A 23,354-nucleotide genomic window follows, 5' to 3' on the forward strand; every position below is an offset into this window, starting at 1 on the left:
GAAGCAGTCCACATGCAGCAAGACCTGGACAACATTCAGATTGGGCTGACAAGTGGCAAGTGACATTTGTGCCACACAAGTGCCAGGCAATTACCATCTCCCACAAGAGAGAATCTAACCACCTCCCCTTGACATTCAACAGCATTACCATATCTGAATCCCCCACTATCAACAACCTGGGGGTTACCATTGACTAGAAACTGAACTGGACCAGCCACATAAATACTGTGGCTACAAGAGCAGGTCAGAGTCTGGGAATTCTGTGGCGCATAACTCACCTCCTGACTCCTCAAAACCTGTCCACCATCTACAAGGCATAAGTCAGGAATGTGATGGAATACTCTCCATTTGCCTGGATGGGTACAGTTTCAAAAACACGAAGCTCCACACCATCCGAGACAAAGCAGCCCGCTTGATCAGCACCCCATCCACCATCTTAAACATTCATTCCCTCCACCACCAATGCACAGGGGCAGCAGTGTGTACCATATACAAGATGCATTGCAGCAACTCACCAAGTCTCCTTCAACAGCACCTTCCAAACCCACAACCTCTATCACCTGCAAGGAGAAGAGCAGCAGATGCATGGGAACAGCGCCACCTGCAAGTTCCCCTCCAAGCCACACACTATCCTGACCTGAAACTATAATTGCCATTCCTTCACTGCCTCTGGGTCAAAAACCTGGAACTCCCTCTCTAACAGCACTGTGGATGCACCTACACCAGATACGACTTCAGTGGTCCAAGGCAGCTCACCACCACCTTCTCAAGGGCAATTGGGGATGGGCGACAAATGCTGGCCTTGCCAGCGATGCTCACATCCCACAAAGGAATAAAATAAAAGTGAAGTAGTAAGCTGTAGACTGCAGGAAGATATCAATGGACTAATCAGGTGGGTGGAACAGTGGCAAATGGAGTTGAATCTGGAAAACTGTGAGGTAATGCATTCAGAAAAGTCTCAAAAGGCAAGGGAATACACAATAAATGGTAGGATACCGAGAAGTGTAGAGGAACACTGTGCATGTCCACAGAACCCTAAAGGTGGCTGGACAGGTGAATAAGGTGGTCATGAAGGCACACGGGATGTTTCCTTTATTAACCAAGGCATAGAATATGAAAGCTGGAAGGTTATGCTGGAACTGTATAAAACACTAGTTCGACCACAGCTGAAATACTGCGTGCAGTTCTGGTCACCGCACTATAGGAAAGATGTGATTGCACTAGAGGATACAGAGAATGTGCCTGGATTGGAGAATTTTAGTTTTGAGGAAAAAAAATTGGATGGACTAGAGTTGTTTTCTTTGAAACAGAAGCTGAAGAGAGACCTAATTGAAGTGTATAAAATTATGAAGGTTCTATCCCCCTTAGCTGAGGGGTCCATAACCAGGGGGAATGGATTTAGGGTGAGGTAGGAGGTTTAGATGGAATTTGAGGAGAAATCTTTTCACCCAGGAGGGTGGTGGGAATCTGGAACTCACTGCCGAAAAGGTCGGTAGAGCCAGAAACCCTCATAACCTTTAAAAAGTACTTGCATATGCACTTGAAGAAAAATAACCTACAAGGCTACAAACCAAGAGCTGGAAAGTGGGATTAGGCTGGATGGCTCCTTGTCGGCCGGTGTGGACACGATGGGCCAAACGGTTTTGTTCCATGCTGTAAATTTCTATGATTCTATGAAATACAAGGCTCAAGTCAAGAGCATGATGGAATTCCCACTCCTCACCTAGCCAAAACACTCAGGAAGCTTGATACCATCCAGGAGAAAGCAATCAGCTTGATGAGAACTCCTGTCACTGAATTTAATTTCCACTTGTTCCACCAGTACACTGCAGTCAGTATGTAGAATCTACAGGTTGAACTGCAGCAACTCAGGCTTACTTACTCCAAGAGCAACTCCCAGCACCATAACCTCGAACATGAAAGACAACGGCAGCAAAATCATGGGGACACTATCAACTGCAAATTGCCCAAGACCAACACCTTCCCGACTTAACTATATAATCGCCATTTCTTCATTACATCAAAAATCTGAAATCCCCTATCTAACAACATTGTGGGAGCATCATCACAGCCTTGGTAAATGTAGTCCACAGCCTTAGGTGTACACACTACACAGTGAAACTGACATTAGCCATTAAATTAAACCAATAACCAGTCACTTTAAAGAATGAATTACAGTATTTGGAAACATAACACTGGAAAACGAAGCTGCTTTAGAAATAACCAAATCTCAAATATAAGTGTCATAGTGCAGCAATTTAGGGCTACTTTAAAAGTTTACAATGCTATTCTGTAGGGTATAATACAATTACTATTATAATCTACCATCCATCCACTGAAACACAACGCAAGCAAAAATTAATAGAATGGTACTGCACAGGAGCTCATTCAGACCCGCATGCATAATAGGTCTTTGAAAGAGCTGTGCAATTAGTCCCAGTCCCCTGCACTTTTCCCCATAGCCCTGCAATTTATCCTTTTGAAGTATATATCCAATTCACTTTTGAAAGTTAATACTGAATCTGTTTCCACCACCCTTTCAACGAATGCATTCCAGATCATAACATGCTACCCCTGAAAAAATTCTAATCTTGCCTCTAGCTCTTTTGCCAATTATTGCAAATTGGTGTCCTCTGGTTACTGACCCTCCTGTCACTGGAAACAGTTTCTCCTCATTTACATCAAAAATTTTGAATACCTCTATCAAATCTCCCCTTAACATTTTCTACTCTAAGGAGAACAATCTCAGCTTCTCCAATCTATTCTCACACTGCACTTACATAACGATTTTTTCTTCTAGATTCAAACTTCATTTTCCCTATTTAATTCTTTCTAAAATTTCCTATTAGATATCTCAAAATCCCATTTGTTCATGTTTTACCTGTTTTCTCTCCCTCCCCTGAAACCATCAACGCCAAGCTTGGGTACAGCTTCATGGACACCATGCGCCTTCCAATATCATCCAGCACGCTCACCTTTTTTCAACTCTCCCACCTTCTTTATCTGCCAATCTTCTCTTTCCTGAAGCACACACCATCTGCAGTACAGTTAAGTGGCCACCCTCCTCCAATGGTTCTCCATCATCCAGTTCAGTGGCACTGCCCTTGCTTGGTTTCACTCTTATCTATCTGGTTGTGGCCGGAGGATCTCCATATGACTGATGTTTCTTTAAAAATTGCCATACACAGATTCAGACCATGAGCAAATGCAGATTGCACCCAACACCTGGATTTGCAACTCAAAAAGCATATACACAAATAATTATTAAATTATTAATCACTTTAGAGAAGTTCCAGTGGATCAAGACACCTAGTGTAGCAACCATAGAGACCAGATGCCCCAGATTCAATTCCTAGCCAGCAATGAGTTAAACTAATCTCAGCCAGGGCAATACCTGGCCTCCACGTCCCCGGGAGTGGAGCAACAGTTCCCACTTCTGACCACTATCCTCTGGGTGAGAACTGGATCAGGCTTCACGGACCCAGTTAATCGACCTGCTCACATTTTGTGTATCAATTCACATAAAGAATGGCCACAGGCAAATTACTGGAGGCCCATCAACACTTCCAGAACTGTATCCCAGCACAGATCGACACTTTCAGGAAGAGAGAAGAGACACATGCCCGTTGTCAGTGTGCTGTCACTTTTCCAAACTACCATCAGCTGGAAATTAAGTTTCTTTCTTTATTAGCATAAAACATACTACATTCTGTTTAATGTTAGTGAGTATTCAAAACTCATCAACTCTGCCAAGTTTATATTTAAAGATTCTAAGATCGAATGGCCGTTAGCCATTTGTGAACATGGACCAAGATGCAATGGTGCAGGACAGTACGAGAGAAGCAAGTAAAACAAACACGACTAAAGTCTTTATGCTGCATTGCACAATGGCAATACGTCAGCACATGCACACTATTCACCAGTCTGGCCTTTTTCTTGTCATTCAGCAGACAAGACCCTTTCTCATTAAACGATTCCTTTTATCTCCTTCCCTAGGTCTTGTTGTGTGACACACCACTCCAAGTGTTCACTAATGCTGCTCTGACATTGGCCACAAGGATGTACATGGGAAGACCGCAGAGTCACTCCTCCTCCTTTCCCCACATCAGCACAGCTAAACTCAGGAACTCATGTGCAATATTGCAAGCATGCAGCTTTAAATTTCCTGACTTGGGCCGATGAAGCTTTAGTATGCTGCCCTATACAAATCTGCAGCCTTCCCCATAGGCCTACTAATTGTCATTTTCTTTACTTGTAAATTCTTTGGGTTTTTTTTCAATATTTTAAAAGTTGCATTTGGTAAAATACTACACTCCATATTTCAGGGCAACCAGATTTCCCAGATCATTGAAATTGAGGGCCTCATTGAGGCAGTAAAGGACTAATCCTTTGCTGCTATTATGTCCCAAGGTGCCATCTAACCTTGGTGTACTGAGCAGACTACATTTGCAACCTGGCCCAGTTCCACAAATGCCCATAGGATGGTGGCAGACGTGGCACTCCAACCACATCCAAAGGGAGGTAGCCCCGCTGAGTTAGAACAGCAGCAAAATGTAGAATCCAGACAAGGGCAATATATAACCTCATTTAACGTACAACATCCTGGGGAGTACCAGTGACCAGAAACTTAACTGGACAAGCCATATAAATACTGTGGCTACAGGAGCAGGGCACAGTCTGCGAATTCTGCAGCAAGTAACTTCCTGATTCCCCAAATCCTGTTCACCATCTACAAGGCACAAGTCAGGAATGTGATGGAATACTCTCCACTTGCCTGGATTAGTGCAGCTCCAACAACAACCAAGAAGCTCCACACCATCCAAGACAAAGCAAGCCACTTGATTAGCACCCCAAGCACCACCTTATAAATTCATTCTCTCCACTGCCTGTGCACAGTGGCAGCAGTGTGTACCAAGTATAGCACTACAGCAACTTGCCAAGCCTCCTTCGACAGCACTGCCAAACCCGTGACTTCTATCAACTAGAAGAACAAGGGCAGCAGATGCATGGGAACACCACCTGCAAGTTCACCTCCAAGTCACACATCATCCTAACTTGGAACCATATCGCCGTTCCTTCACTGTTGCTGGGTCAACATCCTGGAACTCCCATCCTAACAGCACTGTGAGTGTACCAACACCACATGGACTGCAGTGGTTCAAGGCGGGAGCTCACCACCACCTTCTCAAGGGCAATTAGGGATGGGCAACAAATGCTTGCCTTGCCAGTGATGTTCACATCCCAAAAACAAATTTTTAAAAAAACAAAGCACACAACCTGAATTAGTAAACCATAGGACACTGAATATAGGTTGGCTTCACTGAATCCAGCTTCCTTGTTCAAAGTTTAGTTAGAATTAAATTGGAGAAAGGTAACTGACCTAGGCCTCACAGGAGGTATATGAAGCTGCAAACAATACTGAAAAAGTAAGCCCAGAATACCAATTCAAAGTAAGCTACAGGAAAGGGGAGGACAACGGGTTGACCAAGCTTTTGGTGATCTAACCTAATATCTCCTTACGTGGCTCAGTGTCATATTTTGTTTTATAATGCTCCAGTGTAGTGCCTTGGGATGTTTTATTATGTTAAAGGCACTATGTAATAACAGTATTGCATAAAAGGTTGGTTAACAAAATTGAGGCTCATGGAATAGGAGGGTCAATGTCAGCTTGGTTAAAAAACTGGCTTAAGGACAGAAAACAGCGAGTCGTGGTAAATAGTTGTTTTTTTAGACTGGAGCATGGTAGACAGTGGTGTTTCCCCAAGGGTCAGTACTAGGATTACTGCTTTTTTTAAAATATATAAATAAGTGACTTGGATACTGGAATATAGAGTAAAATTTCAAAATTTGCCAATGATATCAAGTCTGGAGGTGTGGCAGACAGTGAGGATGATGCCAATCAACTGCAAAAGGACATAGATAGTGTCAGGCAAACCCCACCTGCCAAGACTGAGGCACACATTATTTTGCCACATGAACATTAAAATGTAAAAAAAATTGCAATTTCTGACTGGAAGGACATTTGCCTAATACACGACAATGCGGAAACAAAGGGAGCCAGTCCCTGTTTCTCCAATACACCGAAGTGGTCAAACCAGTTCTAGTCACACGTCTAGCTGGCTGGAGCTTTTGGATTTGAACTACCAACAAAGGATGTTGAAGAGACTGTTCCATATAAGGAGCTACTCACATGACTAACCAGCTGAGCATCTTGGGAGCTTTTTGAACTTCCAAACAAAGGGATTTGAGGTCAGAGGCAATGCCTTGTGCTCATGGACTGAGAACATCTCCTCTCCTGCTTTCATCTCTTCCCATGGAACTGAATCTTGTGAAAACACGCGAAACTAAAAGAGAGAAAGATTTCCTATGTGAACAAGGTTTAAGTCTAATACTGGGCCCCAACGAACTGCAAGACCATATCTACAATCAAGGACGACAGCAAGCTCAAGAAACAGTAACAAGATATTGCCTCAAACTGTTCTACTTATCTTCTGTTCTTTTCTATTCCTATCTGCATGTTTATATCGCATGTGCATGCTAGCATGAGCGCGTCATATATCCATAGGCGTGAACCTTTTTAGAGTTTAAGTTTTAAGGTTTAAATAAATTTCTGCTTTAAACCAAAGAAAGCCTGTTTGTGCTCAGTTATTTGCCTGATAATTGGAAACTGTGAACAAGGATTCACAAAGGGGGAGCTCAAAACACAGTGTGTTTAAAATTAAACCGTTACAATAAGACCAGGTAAAGATAGCAAAAGACCCCCAGACATTGCTCACCTGGTCGTAACAATAGATTAGCAGGATGGGTATACATGTGGTAGATGGAATTTAATACAGAGAAGTATGAGGTGATGCATTTTCCTAGCAAGCGATGAGCCACGAGATGACTTCATGGGCTCTGGACAGAAATAGGAGGGATTACCCTGAATATCTGTCCCTTGCTAAATGGACAATTGATCAAGCGATTGACATGGTACACTCACCAGCCACAGGAAATAAAGTATATAAACAGGTGCTCAGGAGGGAAATCTTCAGTCTCCTTCAGATGGAAAAGAGCTTCTCAAGGTAGATCCATGCTGACTCCAAGCCTAACACTTTGATTAGGTCAAGAAGACTGAGGACCCCAAGGACCAAAGAGACCACCAACATCGCAGCCACCTCGCGGAGGCAAAGACAAAGAGAGAGAGGGAGAAGATGGCTGTTAGCAAACAGACAGGAGACTGCCACTTCCAGCTGCAGAGATCAGCTACATTCACTTGCTCATTCCCTGGGATCAGTAAACCGCTCTCACCTGTCACAGGTCATATACTTCTCCGGTCTATTTAGCTTATGCATCATATCTAACTGCTGCTTCTTAAAGACCACTTGAGTACTCGACCACTTATTTTGGGTAAACTGTGACTCCCCAACCTAAATCTTACAAGGATGCAGAAGAGATTTATCAGAATGGTTCCAGGGACGAGGGATTTTAGCTAAAAGGTTGGTTTGGAGAAGTTGGGGTTATTCTCCTCACAACAAAGGAGATTGAGGGGAGATTTGAGAGAGGTGTACAAGATTATGACAGATTTAGATAATTTAGACAAAGATAAGCTGCTCCCTTTAGCTGATCGTACAATGACTAGAGGACATAGATTTAAAGTTTTGGGCAAGAAATGCAGGGGGGATGCGAGGAAAAATTTACTTATGCAGCAAGTGGTACTGACTCATTGCCTATGAGGGCAGTGGAAATGGAGATGACTGAAGATTTCAAAAGGAAATTGGATGGACACTTGAAGAAAATAAACTTGCAGAGCTAATGGGGACAAAGCAGGGAAATGGAACTGACTGGCCTGCTCTAGAGAGCCGGCATAGACTTGATGGGCCAATAGCCTCTTCCAATGACATGAGTCTATGACTCTAAGCTATTGCTGAAAATGTGAAAGCTAAACTTAGGACTTCAGTCAGTAAGATCTTCTTCACAAACAGTGTGCCAAAATTAAGGGATGAAGCAAATGGTGAATGTTGAGAAAATACTTTCAATGGAAAGTATCTTGAGTAATGTTTTAGAAAGAAAAACAATAAACCTGTTTCATAGGAACAGGCTATTTTAGATCTAGTAATGAGGTAGGATTAATAAGAGATATCATAGTTAAAGATCCTCTAGGGGTAGAGATCACAACATGGTAGAATTTCAAATTCAGTTTGAGGGCGAGCAACTCGGGTCTCAAACCAGTGTCCTCAACTTAAACAAGGGCAATTACGGAGGTATGAAGAAAGAGTTGTCTAAAGCAGACGAGGAAGATAGACTAAGGGGAAGGTCAGTGGATCAGCAGTGGCAGACATTTAACCAGATATTTCTTAACGCTCAGCAAACATTTATCCCGGTCAAAAAGAAGGACTTGATGAGGAGGATGAACCATCCGTGGTTAACAAAGGCGGTCAAGGAGAGTATCCAATCAAAAACTAAGGCGTACAAAGCGGTGAAAACTAGTGGTAGGCCAGGGGATTGGGGATTTTGTTTTTTTTAGGAACCAGCAGCGGATAACTAACAAGCAAATGAAGAGGGAGCAAATTGATTACTAAAGTAAATTGGCAAGAAATATAAAAACAAACAGCAAGAGCTTCTACGGGCATATAAAAAGAGAGCAGCTAAAGTAAGCATAGGACCCTTGGAGGATGTGACTGGAGAATTGATGACGGGGAACAGAGAAATGGCAGATAATTTAAACCAATAGCTTACATCGGTCTTCATGGTGGAGGACACTATAAACATCCCACAGATATCAGATAAGCAAGGAGCTAAATGGGAGGAAAGATCTTCTAACAGTCTCTATCACGAGGGACAAAGTATTTGACAAACTAATGGGACTAAAGCAGACAAGTCGCCAGGACCTGATGACCTACATCCAAGGGTTTTGAAGGAAGTGGCTGCAGAGATAGTGGAGGCATTGGTCGAAATATTCCAGAACTCACTGGATTCCAGGAGGGTCCCAGCGGACTGTAAAACCACTAATGTGGCATCCCTGTTCAAAAAGGGAGGGAGATAAAAAGAAGAAAACCATAGGCCAGTCAGCCTAACATCGGTCGTTGGGAAAATGCTAGAGTCCATTATTAAGGAAGAAATAGCAGGACATTTAGAAAAGCTTAACGCAATCAAACAGAGTCAACATGGTTTTGTGAAAGGGAAATCATGTTTGACAAATTTGCTAGAGTTCTTTGAGGATATAACAAGCAGAGTTGATAAAGGGGAACGGTAGATGTAGTGTATTTGGATTTCCAGAAGGCATTCCATAAGGCCCCACATAAAAGATTATTGCACAAGATAGGACGGTATTGGGGGTAATGTATTAGCATGGAGTGAGGATTGGTTCAGTTGGGATAAATGGGTCTTTTTCAGGTTGGAAAGACATAACTAGCGGAGTGCCATAAGGATCAGTCGTAGGGTCTCAATTATTTACTATCTATATTAATGACTTGGAAGAGGGGGCAGAGTGTAATATACCCAGATTTGCTGACGATACAAAAATAGGTGGGAAGGCATGACGAGAACACAAGGAATCTGCAAGGGGATATAGATAGGTTGAGTGAGTATGCAAAAACTTGGCAGATGGAGTTTAATGTAAGAAAGTGTGAGGTCATGCACTTTGATAGGAAGAATCAAAAGGCAGACTATTATTTAAATGGAGAGAGGCTCCAAAAAAGTGCAGCACAGAGGTATCTGGGTGTTCTTGTGCATGAAACACAAAAAGTTAGCATGCAGGTGCAACAAGTAATTAAGGCGGCAAATGGAATTTTGGCCTTTATTGCTAGGGGGTTGGAGTTTAAAAATAGGGAAGTCTTGTTACAACTGTATAGGGTGTTGGTGAGGCCGCACCTGGAGTACTGTGTACAGTTTTGGTCCCCGTATTTAAGAAAGGATATACTGGCATTGGAGGCAGTTCAAAAGAGATTCACTAGGCTGATTCCTGGGATGAAGGGGTTGACTTATCAAGAAGGGCTAAACAGGTTAGGCCTTTATTCATTAGAGCTTAGAAGAATGAGGGGTGATCTTATTGAAACGTACAAGATTCTGAGGGGGCTTGACAGGGTAGATGTTGAGATGTTTCCACTGATGGGGGAATCTCAAACTAGGGGACATAGTTACAGAATAAGGGGAAACTCATTTAAAACTGAGATGCGAAGGAATTGCTTCTGAGGGTAGGGAATGTCTGGAATTCTCTCCCACACAGCGTTGTGGAGGCTAGATCACAAAGTATTTAAACAGGAGGTAGATAAGATTTTGAAATATCAGGAAGTTGAGGGCTATGAGGAGCTGGCACGAAAGAAGAGTTAAGGTCTGGGGCAGATCAGCCATGATCTTATTGAAAGGTGAGGCAGGCTTGAAGGGCTGAATGGCCTACTCCTGCTCCTTTTTCTTTTTCTTATCTTCTTATATAGGACATATCTCAAATTTCACCTCAACAGGAAACCATTCAATTGACGGCAATAAGCACACCCAAAGGGAATCCTACAAATCAACAGGCTTTCTCACCCTGTACTGATTGGAAGGCAGTTGATTTGGGAAAATATGGCATATACAGCCTGAAATACTTGCGTGCTACATTAGTCAAAAAGCCATTCCTTGGCGCTATGCAGGTTGTGTTGTAGTTCTGCATTTTCACCGGCTTCTCTTAAAACTTTACTCTCGTTGAGCTGTCACCTTAATTACCAACAGCAGTTTTAAGGAGGGTGGGGACAACAATCGGAGAGTGTAGTTTCTGAGGGTTCCATGCACAACACTACTCCAACCAGTTTGTATTTACTGACATTACTCTTTGAATGTGTTTAGGAAAAGCCTTCCAAACATAAACTGGCCATAGCAATACCCAGTAAGTAAACTCGGTTACAAACTCAGTGTAATTACAACAGTACTTCAATGTCAACAACAACCACCTCCCAGCAAAGAAATGAATAAAATTACTGCATAAAATTCATGTTTTGATAAACGGTGATTTCAAGGCAGTAATCCAAGACAGGTTCAAATGGCAGTTCTTACCTGATTTAAGCTTCACATCCTGCTGACTTACATCACGATCTGAACCCCTGGGCTACAACTCCCAGCTATCGCTGCTCTCCTATCAAATTAACTCCGGTATCTGGCATATTCTTACCAAAGAAAACACAACTTGACGGCTTCACCAGCTCGGAAAACGAATCGCTTTCCAACTATAAGGTTATTTCCCCATTAACAAGGTGCGGGACACACACAGTACTATCTTCACTTTCATGTCTGCTGTACAGCAAAAGTGTTACGATTCCGCTTGACATTGCAATAACACCGGCACCATTTTTGGACAGACCATTGAGATAAACGGCGTACAGTCCGTGCAAACACAACAGAGCATTGAATCCAGGAATGAAAGGGGCGCATTTGCAAACCGGATGCATGAAGGATTAGCATCACCGGCCAATGCACTCGCTCGCAATCCGGCCGCCAGCACTCAAAACCTGCCGCCTCTTTCTTCCCTTCCTCCCTACCCGCCCCCGCTTTCTTGGCCGTGTCCAGGCTGTTTTGGCGCAGGATGCCGATCGGCTTTTTCCACCCGCCTTCCAAAGAACTGACCAACACCACCACCCACCCTCTCTCTCTCTCTCCAACCTGCGCCTGCCCAGTTTCAATTGCAGTTGCTTTCAGGAACTGCATTGCAAAGAGCCGTGGGAGCTGCTCCCACTCCAAAGTCCAAGTGTGTGGAGGGTCTCTGTTTCTCTCTCCACAGATGCTGCCAAACCTGCTGAGTATTTTCAGAACTTGTTTTATTGCAGGATGCTGATGGCTTTGCCAGTGCCTCATGTTGCAATGCACAGTTTCCGCGAATGCATTAGCAATGGTCTGCTAGTATCCAGTTCATCTGCCTAATAGTGTTGCATTAACACCTCATCTTATGTATAGGGAGTCTCTGGAGTGGATACAGTGTCTGCGATGAAAGCTCCAAAAAAGCACTGTCCAGGGAACAACTGTCAATAATATAAAAGCAAAACACTGCAGATGCTGGAAATCGGAAATAAAAACAAAGTGCTGGAAATACTCAGCAGGTCAGGCAAGCAGCTGTGGAGAGAGAAGCACAGACCTTGCTCAGGTCAGGAAAAAAAGACCCGACCCGGCCTGAGTCCCCCCACTTTTTCCCCATGCTCCACCCAACCACTGGAATGTTCACTTTACCGACTTTGCGATTCCGAATCTGCAGCATGAGTGTGATTACGTCATAGGAACGCTCACTCGCTCACTGCACAGACTCAGAGTTTCCCTCCTTGACGTCCCGGACTCCCAGCTCAGGTAGGCTTTTCAACTTTTGACACTTACCAGCACAGCAAAATGCAACACTTACTGTGTGTCCGACCCGAGCCCGAAAGCCAGACCCGGAAAAGTGACCTGACCCGAACCAAACCCAATACATGCGTCGGGTCGAGTCGGGTAGCAGGCTTTTACCCTGCACTAATGAAAGGTCACAGACCTGAAACGTTAACTCTGCTTCTCACCCCACAGATACTGCCTCACCTGCTAAGTATTTCCAGCACTTCCTGTTTTTAGAGCAACTCTCAATGCTAGCGATGTCCTGGGTAGATACAGCGCATTGCAATCACACAACAAAACCACTTAATACCCAAGCTAAACTTGCGAGTGCAAATGCCAAGCAGAGGCTGCCTCTCCCAGCTCGTGACCCTGACTCCAGAATTGAGCTGGAATTACACTGCGATATTAGAGAAGAAAAACTTACATCATGCAACCAGACAGCAGTAGCATCAATCCACGGAGAAAAAGCGGACAAATTGCACAGCAATACCCCGATTGAGGAGACTGGCTACTTGGAAATACCTGGGGTGGACTTGCTGCAGCCAGTTGGCTTATCGGGGGTGCTCCTGGTAGGCAGCTGACTGCTGCACAGGGATGCCCTGGACAGAGGACTGGGGTTTGGAACATAGCAGAGGGAGTTTGCACTGTGGGATGATGGGTTGCAGTGGGCTACCCCAAGTGGGTGCAACAACTTTATATAGCATCTTTAACATAATTAAATGTCCCAAGGTAATTGACAGTAACAATCAAACAAAATTTGACACTGAGGCACAGAAGGCAGTATCAGGACAGTGAGGTGGATTTTAAGCAGCATCCTAAAGTCGGAGGGGTACAGAAGGCAGATAGGTTTAGGTAAGAAATTCTAGAACTTGGGGCCGAGGCAGCTGAAGTCTTACGACCAGGTGAGAAAGGTGTCTAGGGATCCCTCTCAGCCTTCACCTGGGCTTACTGTAACAGGGTTTAATTTTAAACACACTGTTTTTAGCTCCCCCTTGGTGAATCCTTGTTCACTGCTTTCCAATTATAAGGCAAAGAAACAAGCACAAACATATTTTTTTTTTAATTTCAACTTTTCTTCTTTAAACCTATTAAACTTGAACTTAAACTCCAATTTGGTTACACCTACAGATACACGACGTGTCCACGCTAGCATGCATACGTGATACACACATGCAAATAGAGACAGAAAAGAGCAGAAGAAAAATAAAGTGGAAAAGTTTGAGGCAATATCTGAAGAGTTGTTGTTATGGTTCTTTGAGCTCACTGTAGAGTTATTGGTTGTAGGTAGATCTTGCTTTTCGTTGGGGTCCAGTATTCTTCTTAAAACTTGTTCACTGTAGGAGACTTTTCTCTCTTGGGGTTCATGTGTCTTCAGTGGATTCAGAGGCTTGTGAGAAAGAGATGACAGCAGCCAGGAGAGATCTTCTCAGTCCAGGAGCAAACAGTCTTTCTGAGTTCAAAGTCTGTGGCCAGTTCAAAAGAAAACCCTGGAACAGCCAGTTAGTCATGTGACCAAATAAAAGCAAGAAATGCTGGAACCACTCAGCAGGTCTGGCAGCATCTGTGAAAAGAGAAGCAGAGTTAACGTTTCGGGTCAGTGACCCTTCTTCGGAACTGACTTAACTCTGCTTCTCTTTTCACAGATGCTGCCAGACCTGCTGAGTGGTTCCAGCATTTCTTGCTTTTATTTCAGATTTCCAGCATCCGCAGTATTTTGCTTTTATTTTAGTCATGTGACCAGCTGGTCCAACCAGTCCTGGCCCTTGTGGATTGTATCCTCCTTTGCAGGCCCTGGAATGCAATTCCTCACCTTCGATGTCTGTTGTATGTAAATGTTTTTTTCCAACCACGGCTGATCTGTTTAACAAGTCATTTCCTTGCTCCAACAGTTAATAATCAATGTTCATGACAAAATTGATGTGCCGCATTCTTGGCAGGTAGGGGCCTGCATGACAGAAGGCACAGCTGGCTATGGCAGAATGAAGAAAATCAGATGAAAAGAGGCCAGAATTGGAGCAACACAGAGATGTTGGCAGACTGTACAGCAGGAGATGCAAGAAGCTGGCTGCATGGGGCTGCTTCAGGTTTAATGCAGGGATATACCGGGCACAGAGCTGGATGCGAGTGTATGCCTGGGCAGAGGACTGTCTGCTCAGGAACGTTCCAGGCAGGGAGTATACAGGATGATGATATGGGACTGAGCAGACTGGGGTGCCCTGTGCAGGCGGCTGGATCCACAAGTATAGTCCAATGGGGTATGCATGAAGCTGGGGACAAAAGGTCCCTTCTAGGTCCCTGCTTGGACATAGCCCAATTGGGGTGTAATAAACAGGGTACAGTGTCCCTGGAAAGAACTGGATACAGCAAGCAGGATACAGAGAGGGTACCTGTTCAGCTGGGTGCAGGGCCCAGATAGGACTGGGTGCAGGGTATAGAGAGGGTCCCCGGAGGGGACTGGGTGCAGAGGGTCCCCGGAGGGGACTGGGTGCAGAGAGGGTCCCCGGAGGGGACTGGGTGTAGAGAGAGCCCTTAAAGGGGACTGCGTGTAGAGAGGGCCCTTAAAGGGGACTGCGTGTAGAGAGGGCCCTTAAAGGGGACTGGTTGTAGGGTGCAGATAGGGTCCCCGGAGGGTGCAGGGTGCAGAGAGGGTCCCCGGAGGGTGCAGGGTGCAGAGAGGGTCCCCAAAGGGGACTGGGTGCAGAGAGGGTCCCCGGAGGGTGCAGAGAGGGTCCCCGGAGGGTGCAGGGTGCAGAGAGGGTCCCCGGAGGGGACTGGGTGCAGAGAGGGTCCCCGGAGGGGACTGGGTGCAGAGAGGGTCCCCGGAGGGTGCAGAGAGGGTCCCCGGAGGGTGCAGAGAGGGTCCCCGGAGGGTGCAGGGTGCAGAGAGGGTCCCCGCAGGGGACTGGGTGCAGAGAGGACCCTTAAAGGGGACTGGGTGCAGAGAGGGCCCTGAAAGGGGACTGGGTGCAGAGAGGGCCCTTAAAGGGGACTGGGTGCAGAGAGGGCCCTTAAAGGGGACTGGGTGCAGAAAGGGTCTTCAGCACCGGCACGCGCGCCCCCCTCATTGTGAGCTCATTCGCGCACTGCGCACGCGCCTGGCCCGCTCTGCTCTAACGAACCCTTACCTGTGCTGCGCGCCGCTTCCTCCCGCCTGGATGCACACAACAACCGGCGCGTGTCGGTGCTGCCGGAGACAAACTGAGACCGACCGGAAAGTCGTCCCGAAGCCGGCAAACTGCTCGTCACAGGACCAAGCTCCAGTGTTTGTCCTGTTGTGAACGAGACCAGCAGCAGACACCTCCTCCTCCTCCCCATCGGCCTGTGACACACTATCACCTCACCCGGAAGCGGAAACCACCTTCTTCTGGATTGACATGTGGAATTTGGGCCCTCCTTTCTGTCTCTGTGTCATTACCTTACAAACTAAACTGGTACCATAGGGAATGGATGCATGGCAGCACTGGCATCTGTGATCCCAAAGAATTGGGCTTAAAACAGAATGCAGCTCGAAAGAATTTACATTTATATACCGGTTTTCACAACCCCTGAAGGTGTTGAAGTGCTGCAATCACTGTGAAAATGTGGGGAAACATAACGGCTGTTTCTTAGAATGGTAACAGCACAGAAGGAGGCCATTTGACTTCTCATGTCCATGCCAGCTGTCTGCAAGGGCAACACAGCTCCCATTCCCTCGCCCTTTTCCTGTAGCCCTGCAATTTGTTTCTCTTCACATGCTTATCCATTTCCCTTTTGAAAGCTACAATTGAATCTGCATCCACCACACTCTCAGGCAGTGCATTCCAGATCCTAACCACTCATGTAAAAAAAAGTTTTTCCTCTTGTCTTTTGCCAATAACCTTAAATTGGTGTCCTCTGGTTCACGACCCTTCTGCCAATGCTAACAGTTTCTGTCTATGTACTATGTCTCGATGCTTCATGATTTTGAACACTTCTATCAAATGTCCTCCCAACCTTCTCTAAGGAGTAAAAGCAAGAAATGCTGGAACCACTCAGCAGGTCTGGCAGCATCTCTAAGGAGTATGCAGGTACAGCAAATAATTTGGAAAGCTAATAGAATGTTATCGTTCATTGCGAGGGGAATTGAATACAAAAGTAGGAAGTTATGCTTCAGTTATACAGCGCATTGGTGAGACCACAACTGGAGTACTGTGTACAGTATTGGTCTCCTTATTTAAGGAAGGATGTAAAAGTGTTGGAAGCAGTTCAGAGAAGGTTTATTAGACTAATACCTGGAATGGGCGGGTTGTCCTATGAGGAAAAGTTGGACAGGCTAGGCTTGTAGCTGCTGGAGTTTAGAAGAGTAAGAGGCAACTTGATTGAAACATTTAAGATCCTGAGGGGTCTTGACATAGTGGATGTGGAAAGGATGTTTCCTCTTGTAGGAGAATCTAGAACTAGGGGTCACAGTTTAAAAATAAGGGGTCGCCCATTTGAGACAGAGATGAGAAATTATTTCTCTCAAAGGGTTGTGAGTCTTTGGAACTCGCTTCCTCAAAAGGCGGTGGAAGCAGAGTCTTTGAATATTTTTAAGGCAAAGGTAGATAGATTCTTGTTGAGCAAGGGGGTGAAAAGTTATTGAGGGTAGGCGGGAATGTGGAGTTGAGGTTACAATCAAAGAATAAAGAACAGTACAGCACAGGAACAGGCCATTCGGCCCTCTAAGCCTGCGCCGATCTTGATGCCTGTCTAAACTAAAACCTTCTGCACTTCCGGGGTCCGTATCCTTCTATTCCCATCCTATTCATGTATTTGTCAAGATGCCTCTTAAACGTCGCTATCGTACCTGCTTCCACCACCTCCCCCGGCAGCAAGTTCCAGGCACTCACCACCCTCTGTGTAAAAACTTTACCTTTACTCCCCTCTAAACTTTGCCCCCCACACCTTAAACCTATGTCCCCTAGTAACTGACTTCCATCTGGGAAAAAGCTTCTGACAATCCACTCTGTCCAAGCCACTCATAACTTTGTAAACCTCTATCAGGTTGCCCCTTCACCTCCATCGTTCCAGTGAAAACAATCCAAGTTTATCCAACCTCTCCTCATAGCTAATACCCTCCAGACCTGGCAACATCCTGGTAAACCTCTTCTGTACCCTCTCCAAAGCCTCCACATCCTTCTGGTAGTGTGGCGACCAGAATTGTACCCAATATTCCAACTGTTGCCTAACTAAGGTTCTGTACAGCTGCAGCATGACATGCCAATTTTTATACTCTGTGCCCCGACCGATGAAGGCAAGCATGCCATATGCCTTCTTGACTACCTTATCCACCTGCGTTGCCACTTTCAGTGATCTGTGGACCTGTTTGCCCATATCACTCTGCCTGTCAATACTCCTAAGATCAGCCATGATCTTGTTGAATGGCGGAGCAGGCTCGAGGGGCCGAGTGGCCGAGTGGCCTCCTGCTCCTAATTCCTAGTTCGCAGATGACACAAAAATTGGTGGTGTCGTAAATAGTGAGGAGGAAAGCCTTAGATTACAGGATGATATAGATGGGCTGGAAAGATGGGCGGAGCAGTAACAAATGGAATTTAATCCTGAGAAGTGTGAGGTGATGCATTTTGGGAGGACTAACAAGGCAAGGGAATATACAATGGATGGGAGAACCCTAGGAAGTACAGAGGGTCAGAGGGACCTTGATGTACTTGTCCATAGTTCACTGAAGGCAGCAGCACAGGTAGATAAGGTGGTTAGGAAGGCATATGGGATACTTGCCTTTATTAGTCGAGGCATAGAATATAAGAGCAGGGAGGTTCTGATGGAGCTATATAAAACGTTAGTTAGGCCACAGCTGGAGTACTGTGTACAGTTCTGGGCACCACACTATAGGAAGGATGTGATTGTACTGGAGAGGGTGCAGAGGAGATTCACCAGGATGTTGCCTGGGCTGGAGCGTTTCAGCTATGAAGAGAGACTGGATATGCTAGTGTTGTTTTCCTTAGAACAGAGAAGTCTGAGGGGGGACCTGATTGAGGTATACAAAATTATGAGGAGCATTGATAGGATAGATAGGAAGAAACTTTTTCCCTCAGCGGAGGTGTTAATAACCAGGGGGCATAGATTTAAGGTAAGGGGCAGGCGGTTTAGAGGGGATTTAAGGAAAAAAAATTTCACCCAGAGGGTGGTTGGAATCTGGAACGCACTGCCTGAAGTAGTGGTAGAGGCAGGAACCCTCACAACATTTAAGAAGTATTTAGATGAGCACTTGAAATGCCATAGCATACAAGGCTACGGGCCAAGTGCTGGAAAATGGGATTAGAATAGATAGGTGCTTGATGTCTGGCATAGACACGATGGGCTGAAGAGCCTGTTTCTGTGCTGTATACCTCTATGACTCTAATTCCTATGTTTGTATGAGAACAAACCCAGCTTCTCCATCTATTCACGTTACTGAAGTCTCTCATCCCTGGAACTATTCTCATAAAACTTTCTGCACCCTCTCTAAAGCCTTCACATTCTTCCTAAAGTGCAGTACCTAGAATTGGACATACTACTCCTGTTGAGGCCGAACCAGTGTTTTATAAAGGTTCATAATAACTTCCTTTTTTACTCTGTATCTATATATATGAAGCCTGTATATGCCTTTTTAACTACTTGCTCAATGTGCCCTGCCACCTTTGACGATTTGTGCATATAAACCCCCAGGTTTCTCTGTTCTTGCACCCCATTTACAATTGCACCTTTTATTTTATATTGCCTCTCCTCGTTCTTTCTACCAAAATGTATCACTTCACACTTCTCTGCATTAAATTTCATCTGCCACCTGTCTGTTAATTCCACCAGCCCGCTTATGTCCTCTTGACGTCTATCACTATACTTCTCACTGTTCACTATTCCAAGTTTTGTGTCCCCTGCAAATTTTGAAATTGTGCCCTGTTCATCCAAGTTCAAGTCATTAATATTTATCAAGAAAAGCAGTGGTCCTGGTAGCGACCCCTGGAGAACCCCACTGTATACCTTCCTCCAGTCCAAAAAGCTTCGTTCACCACTACTCTCTGTTTCCTATCATTTATTCAACTTCATATTCAAGCTGCCACTGTCCCTGTTATTCCATGGGCTTCAACTTTGCTGGCAAGTTTATTATGTGGCACTTCGTCAAATGTCTTTTCGAAATCCATAAACACCACATCAACCGCATTACCCTCCTCAACCCTCACTGTTACCTCATTAAAAACTCAATCCAGTTAGTTAAACACAATTTGCACTTAACAAGGTGTAGGGGTAGTCTATAGGCCACCAACTAGTGGGAAAGATGTAGAGGAATACATTTGCAAGGAAATTGCAGAGAGATGCAAGAATTATAGAAGGGGACTTTAATTATCTGAATATAGACTGGGATAATAGTAGTATTCAGGAAAATTTTCTACAGCAGTATGTTTCCAGTCCAACGAGAAAGGAGGAACTGCTAGACCTGGTTCTTGGGAATGAAGTGGGACAAGTGGATCAAGTGTCAGTAGGGAAACATTTAGGGGACAGTGATCATTATTTCATAAGGTTTAAGTTGGCTATGGAAAAAGACAAGGAACAATCCAGAGTAAGAATAATTAACTGGGGAAAACCAACTTCAATGGGGTAAGAAAGGATATGACCCAGATAAACTGGAATCAAATGTTGACAGGCAAAACAGTAACTCAACACAGGGCAGCCTTTAAAGAAGAGATAGCTTGGGCAAAGTCAAGGTATATTCCCACAAAAGGGAAAGGTAAGGAAAACAAATGCAGAACTCCCTGGATGACAAAAGAGATAGAGATGAAGCAGAAAAAGTACGCCTATAACAGATGTCAGGTGAATAATGCAATTATTCACCAGAGGTGAATTGATAAAGCAAATAAGAGAAACAAAGAGAGAGTATGAGAAGAGACTGGTATCAGGCTCATGGGAAGTGCAGTGATGGAAATACAAAAATAAACCAAAGAGTTATTTTAAAAAACAATATAAAAAGACTGGTACACTTGCCTTCAACAAGCTGGAGGACAAAGTCACATGACACATACCTTCCCCTGCACTGAAATACAGAACCACGTCTGTTTTTAAAAATTCATTCATGGGGTGTGGGCGTCGCTGGCCAGGCCAGCATTTATTGCCCATCCCTAATTGCCCTTGAGAAGGTGGTGGTGAGCTGCCTTCTTGAACTGCTGCAGTCCATGTGGGGTAGGTACACCCACAGTGCTGTTAGGAAGGGAGTTCCAGGATTTTGACCCAGCGACAGTGAAGGAACGGCGATATAGTTCCAAGTCAGGATGGTGTGTGACTTGGAGGGGAACTTGCAGGTGGTGGTGTTCCCATGTATTTGCTGTCCTTGTCCTTCCAGTTGGTAGAGGTTGCGGGTTTGAAAGATGCTGTCTAAGGAGCCTTGGTGCATTGCTGCAGTGCATCTTGTAGATGGTACACACTGCTGCCACTGTGCGTTGGTGGTGGAGGGAGTGAATGTTTTTAGATGGGGTGCAAATCAAGCGGGCTGCTTTGTCCTGGATGGTGTCGAGCTTCTTGAGTGTTGTTGGAGCTGCACTCATCCAGGCTAGTTAGAACTGAAACTCATTAACACTGTCTGCATTGAAATTAAAATATGAATATCAGCTATCCATAATTGAGTTAAAACAAAGGCATTAGTAGATGCTCCGTCTCCAACTACAAAAACTACAATAAGCTGTGAACATCCCTCATCTTATCAAATGGGCTGAGATCAGAAGCTGTTCTATAGCCCCTTAGGAGCCAAAAGCCTAAAGTCACATGGTGAAACTAACACTTTATGAATTTACTTTTAAAGGTAATCTTTTTGGAGAACAAAGGGAGTCATCAGAACATCAAGAACAAGAATCTCTAGCCACAGAGAGAGAACATCGAAAGCCATCTTTAATTCCAGCACAAGGCTGAGAGAGAGAGATCTATTCCAGCTAAGACAATTGAACTCTGCTGAGACAAGTTGGCTACCAACTGCAGAAGGGAAATAAAAGAGGGACTTTTGAACAACTTCTCCAACTGTGAAAACTGAACAAAGAAATACCAGCACCGTCTTCAAACTGAAGTGTTGACTGCCAGGAGACTTCAGCAACCCAGCAAGGGCAAGATGACCAGCAAACAGGCCTGCAACTTTAAAACTTACCTTCCCAGAGGATCCCACAGGTTTTTCCTGAAAACAGCAGATTCTTACTCCTTGAACTCTTAAAGTCTCTTATCCTTTACCTGCTGTCTTTTCTTGAGTGTGCATGAGAGAGTGAATGCATGCATGGGTGGTGTGTATATTTAGGGTGATTATTGTTTAATAAGTATTTAATCTTCAGTTTTACACTAATTGAGAAAACCTATCACTGTCCGTTTATTTAACCAACAAAACACAGGGGCTGAAACAATAATTTTTTTAAAAACAGACCAGTAGAAACCAGCCATGCCATTTCCCACCTGTCATTACACTTGCAACGAACATAAAAAGGAATCTAAATGCCTTCTATAGGCACATAAATAGTAAAAGGGTTGTAAAAGGAGGTGTGGGGCCGATTAGGGACCAAAAAGGCAATTTATGCATGGAGGCAGGGGCTATGGCTGAGGTTACCATCTGTCTTTACCAAGGAGGAAGATGTTGTGCAGGTCATGGTGAAAGAGGAGGTAATTCAGACACTGAAGTGTTTAAAATTGATAGGAAGGAGGTATTGGTTAGGCTGTGTGCACTTAAAGTTGACAAGGCACCAGGACCGAATGAGATGCATCTAAGGATAGAGTGGTGCAAGTGGAAATTGTGGAGGCACTGACCATAATTTTTCAGTCTTCCTCAGACTCAGGGGTGGTGCCAGAAGACTGGAGAATTGCAAACATCACACCCTTGTCCAAAAAAGGGTGTAAAGATAAGCCCAGCAACTACAGGCCAGTCAGTTTAACCTCAGTGGTGGGAAGCTTGCAGAAGCGATAATTCGTGACAAAATAAATTGTCACTTGGGCAAATGCAAGTTAATTAAGGAAAGCCAGCACGGATTTGTTAAGGGCAACTCGTGTTTAACTAACTTGCTCGAGTTTTTTGAGCAGGTAACAGAGAGGGTTGATGAGGGTATCACTTGATGTGTTGTACATGGACTTCCAAAAGGCATTTGATAAAGTGCTGCACACTGACTTGTGAGCAAAATTATAGTTCATGGAATAAAAGGGACAGTAGCAACATGGATACAAAATTGGCTGAGGGATAGGAAACAGAGAGTAATGGTTAATGGATGCTTTTCAAACTGGAAGAAGGTTTGTAGTGGAGTTCCCCAGGGATCGATGTTAGGATCCTTGCTCTTCTTGATATGTATTAATGACCTAGACCTTGCTGTACAGGGTACAGTCTGAAAATCTGCAGATGATACTAAACTTGGAAGCATTGTGAACTGTGAGGAGGATAGGTTAGTCCAATGGATGGACAAGTGGTAGATGAAATTTAATGCAGAGAAGTGTGAAGTGATTCATTTTGATAGGAAGAATGTGGAGAGACAATATAAAATAAAGGGTACAACTCTAAAGGGGGTGTAGGAGCAGAGGGACCTTGGGGGTATTTGTGCACAAAACATTGAAGGTGGAAGGACAGACTGAGAGAGCGATTAATAAAGCATACAACATCCTAGGTTTTATTAATAGTGGCATAGAGTACAAAAACAAGGAAGTTATGTTAAACTTGTATAAAGTACTTGTTCAGCCTCAACTAGAGTATTGTGTCCAGTTCTGGGCACCACACTTCAGGAAAGATGTGAAGACAGTGGAGAGAGTACAGAAATGATTCACAAAAATGGTTCCAAGGATGAGGAAATCCAGTTATGTAGATAGATTGGAGAATTTGGAACTGTTTTCTTTGGAGAAGAGAAGGTTGAGAGGAGATTTGGTACAGGAATTCAAAATCATGAAGGGTCTGGACAGGGTAGATAGGGAAAAACTGTTCCCATTGGTGGAAGGATTGAGAACAAGAGGGCACACATTTAAGGCAATTGGCAAAAGAAGCAATGGGGACATGAGGAAAAACGTTTTCACACAAGTGGTTAGGATCTAAAATGCACTAACTGAGAGTG

The 23,354-nt window shown here is 44.5% G+C and overlaps 1 protein-coding gene across 3 annotated transcripts in view; it reads right to left on the reverse strand.

Annotated features, from left to right (window-relative positions):
* The window catches only part of LOC137369301 (zinc finger and BTB domain-containing protein 5), a 62,426-nt gene extending 46,768 nt beyond the window's left edge, over positions 1-15,658 (reverse strand). The window contains exons 1-2 of one of the 3 annotated variants that reach the window (XM_068030318.1): positions 11,014-11,459; positions 6,191-6,344 (exon numbers count right to left, since the gene is read on the reverse strand). In XM_068030318.1, coding sequence (XP_067886419.1) covers positions 6,191-6,210 — 20 coding nt within the window. In that variant the 5' untranslated portion in view covers positions 6,211-6,344; positions 11,014-11,459. Of the gene's footprint in view, positions 1-6,190; positions 6,345-11,013; positions 11,460-15,434 lie in introns of those variants that run through there. The other 2 variants (XM_068030319.1, XM_068030320.1) reach the window with 2 other exon arrangements.
* Positions 15,659-23,354: the final 7,696 nt, after the last annotated feature.

Source organism: Heterodontus francisci, chromosome 4 (genome assembly GCF_036365525.1).
Source record: "Heterodontus francisci isolate sHetFra1 chromosome 4, sHetFra1.hap1, whole genome shotgun sequence".
NCBI lineage: Eukaryota > Metazoa > Chordata > Chondrichthyes > Heterodontiformes > Heterodontidae > Heterodontus > Heterodontus francisci.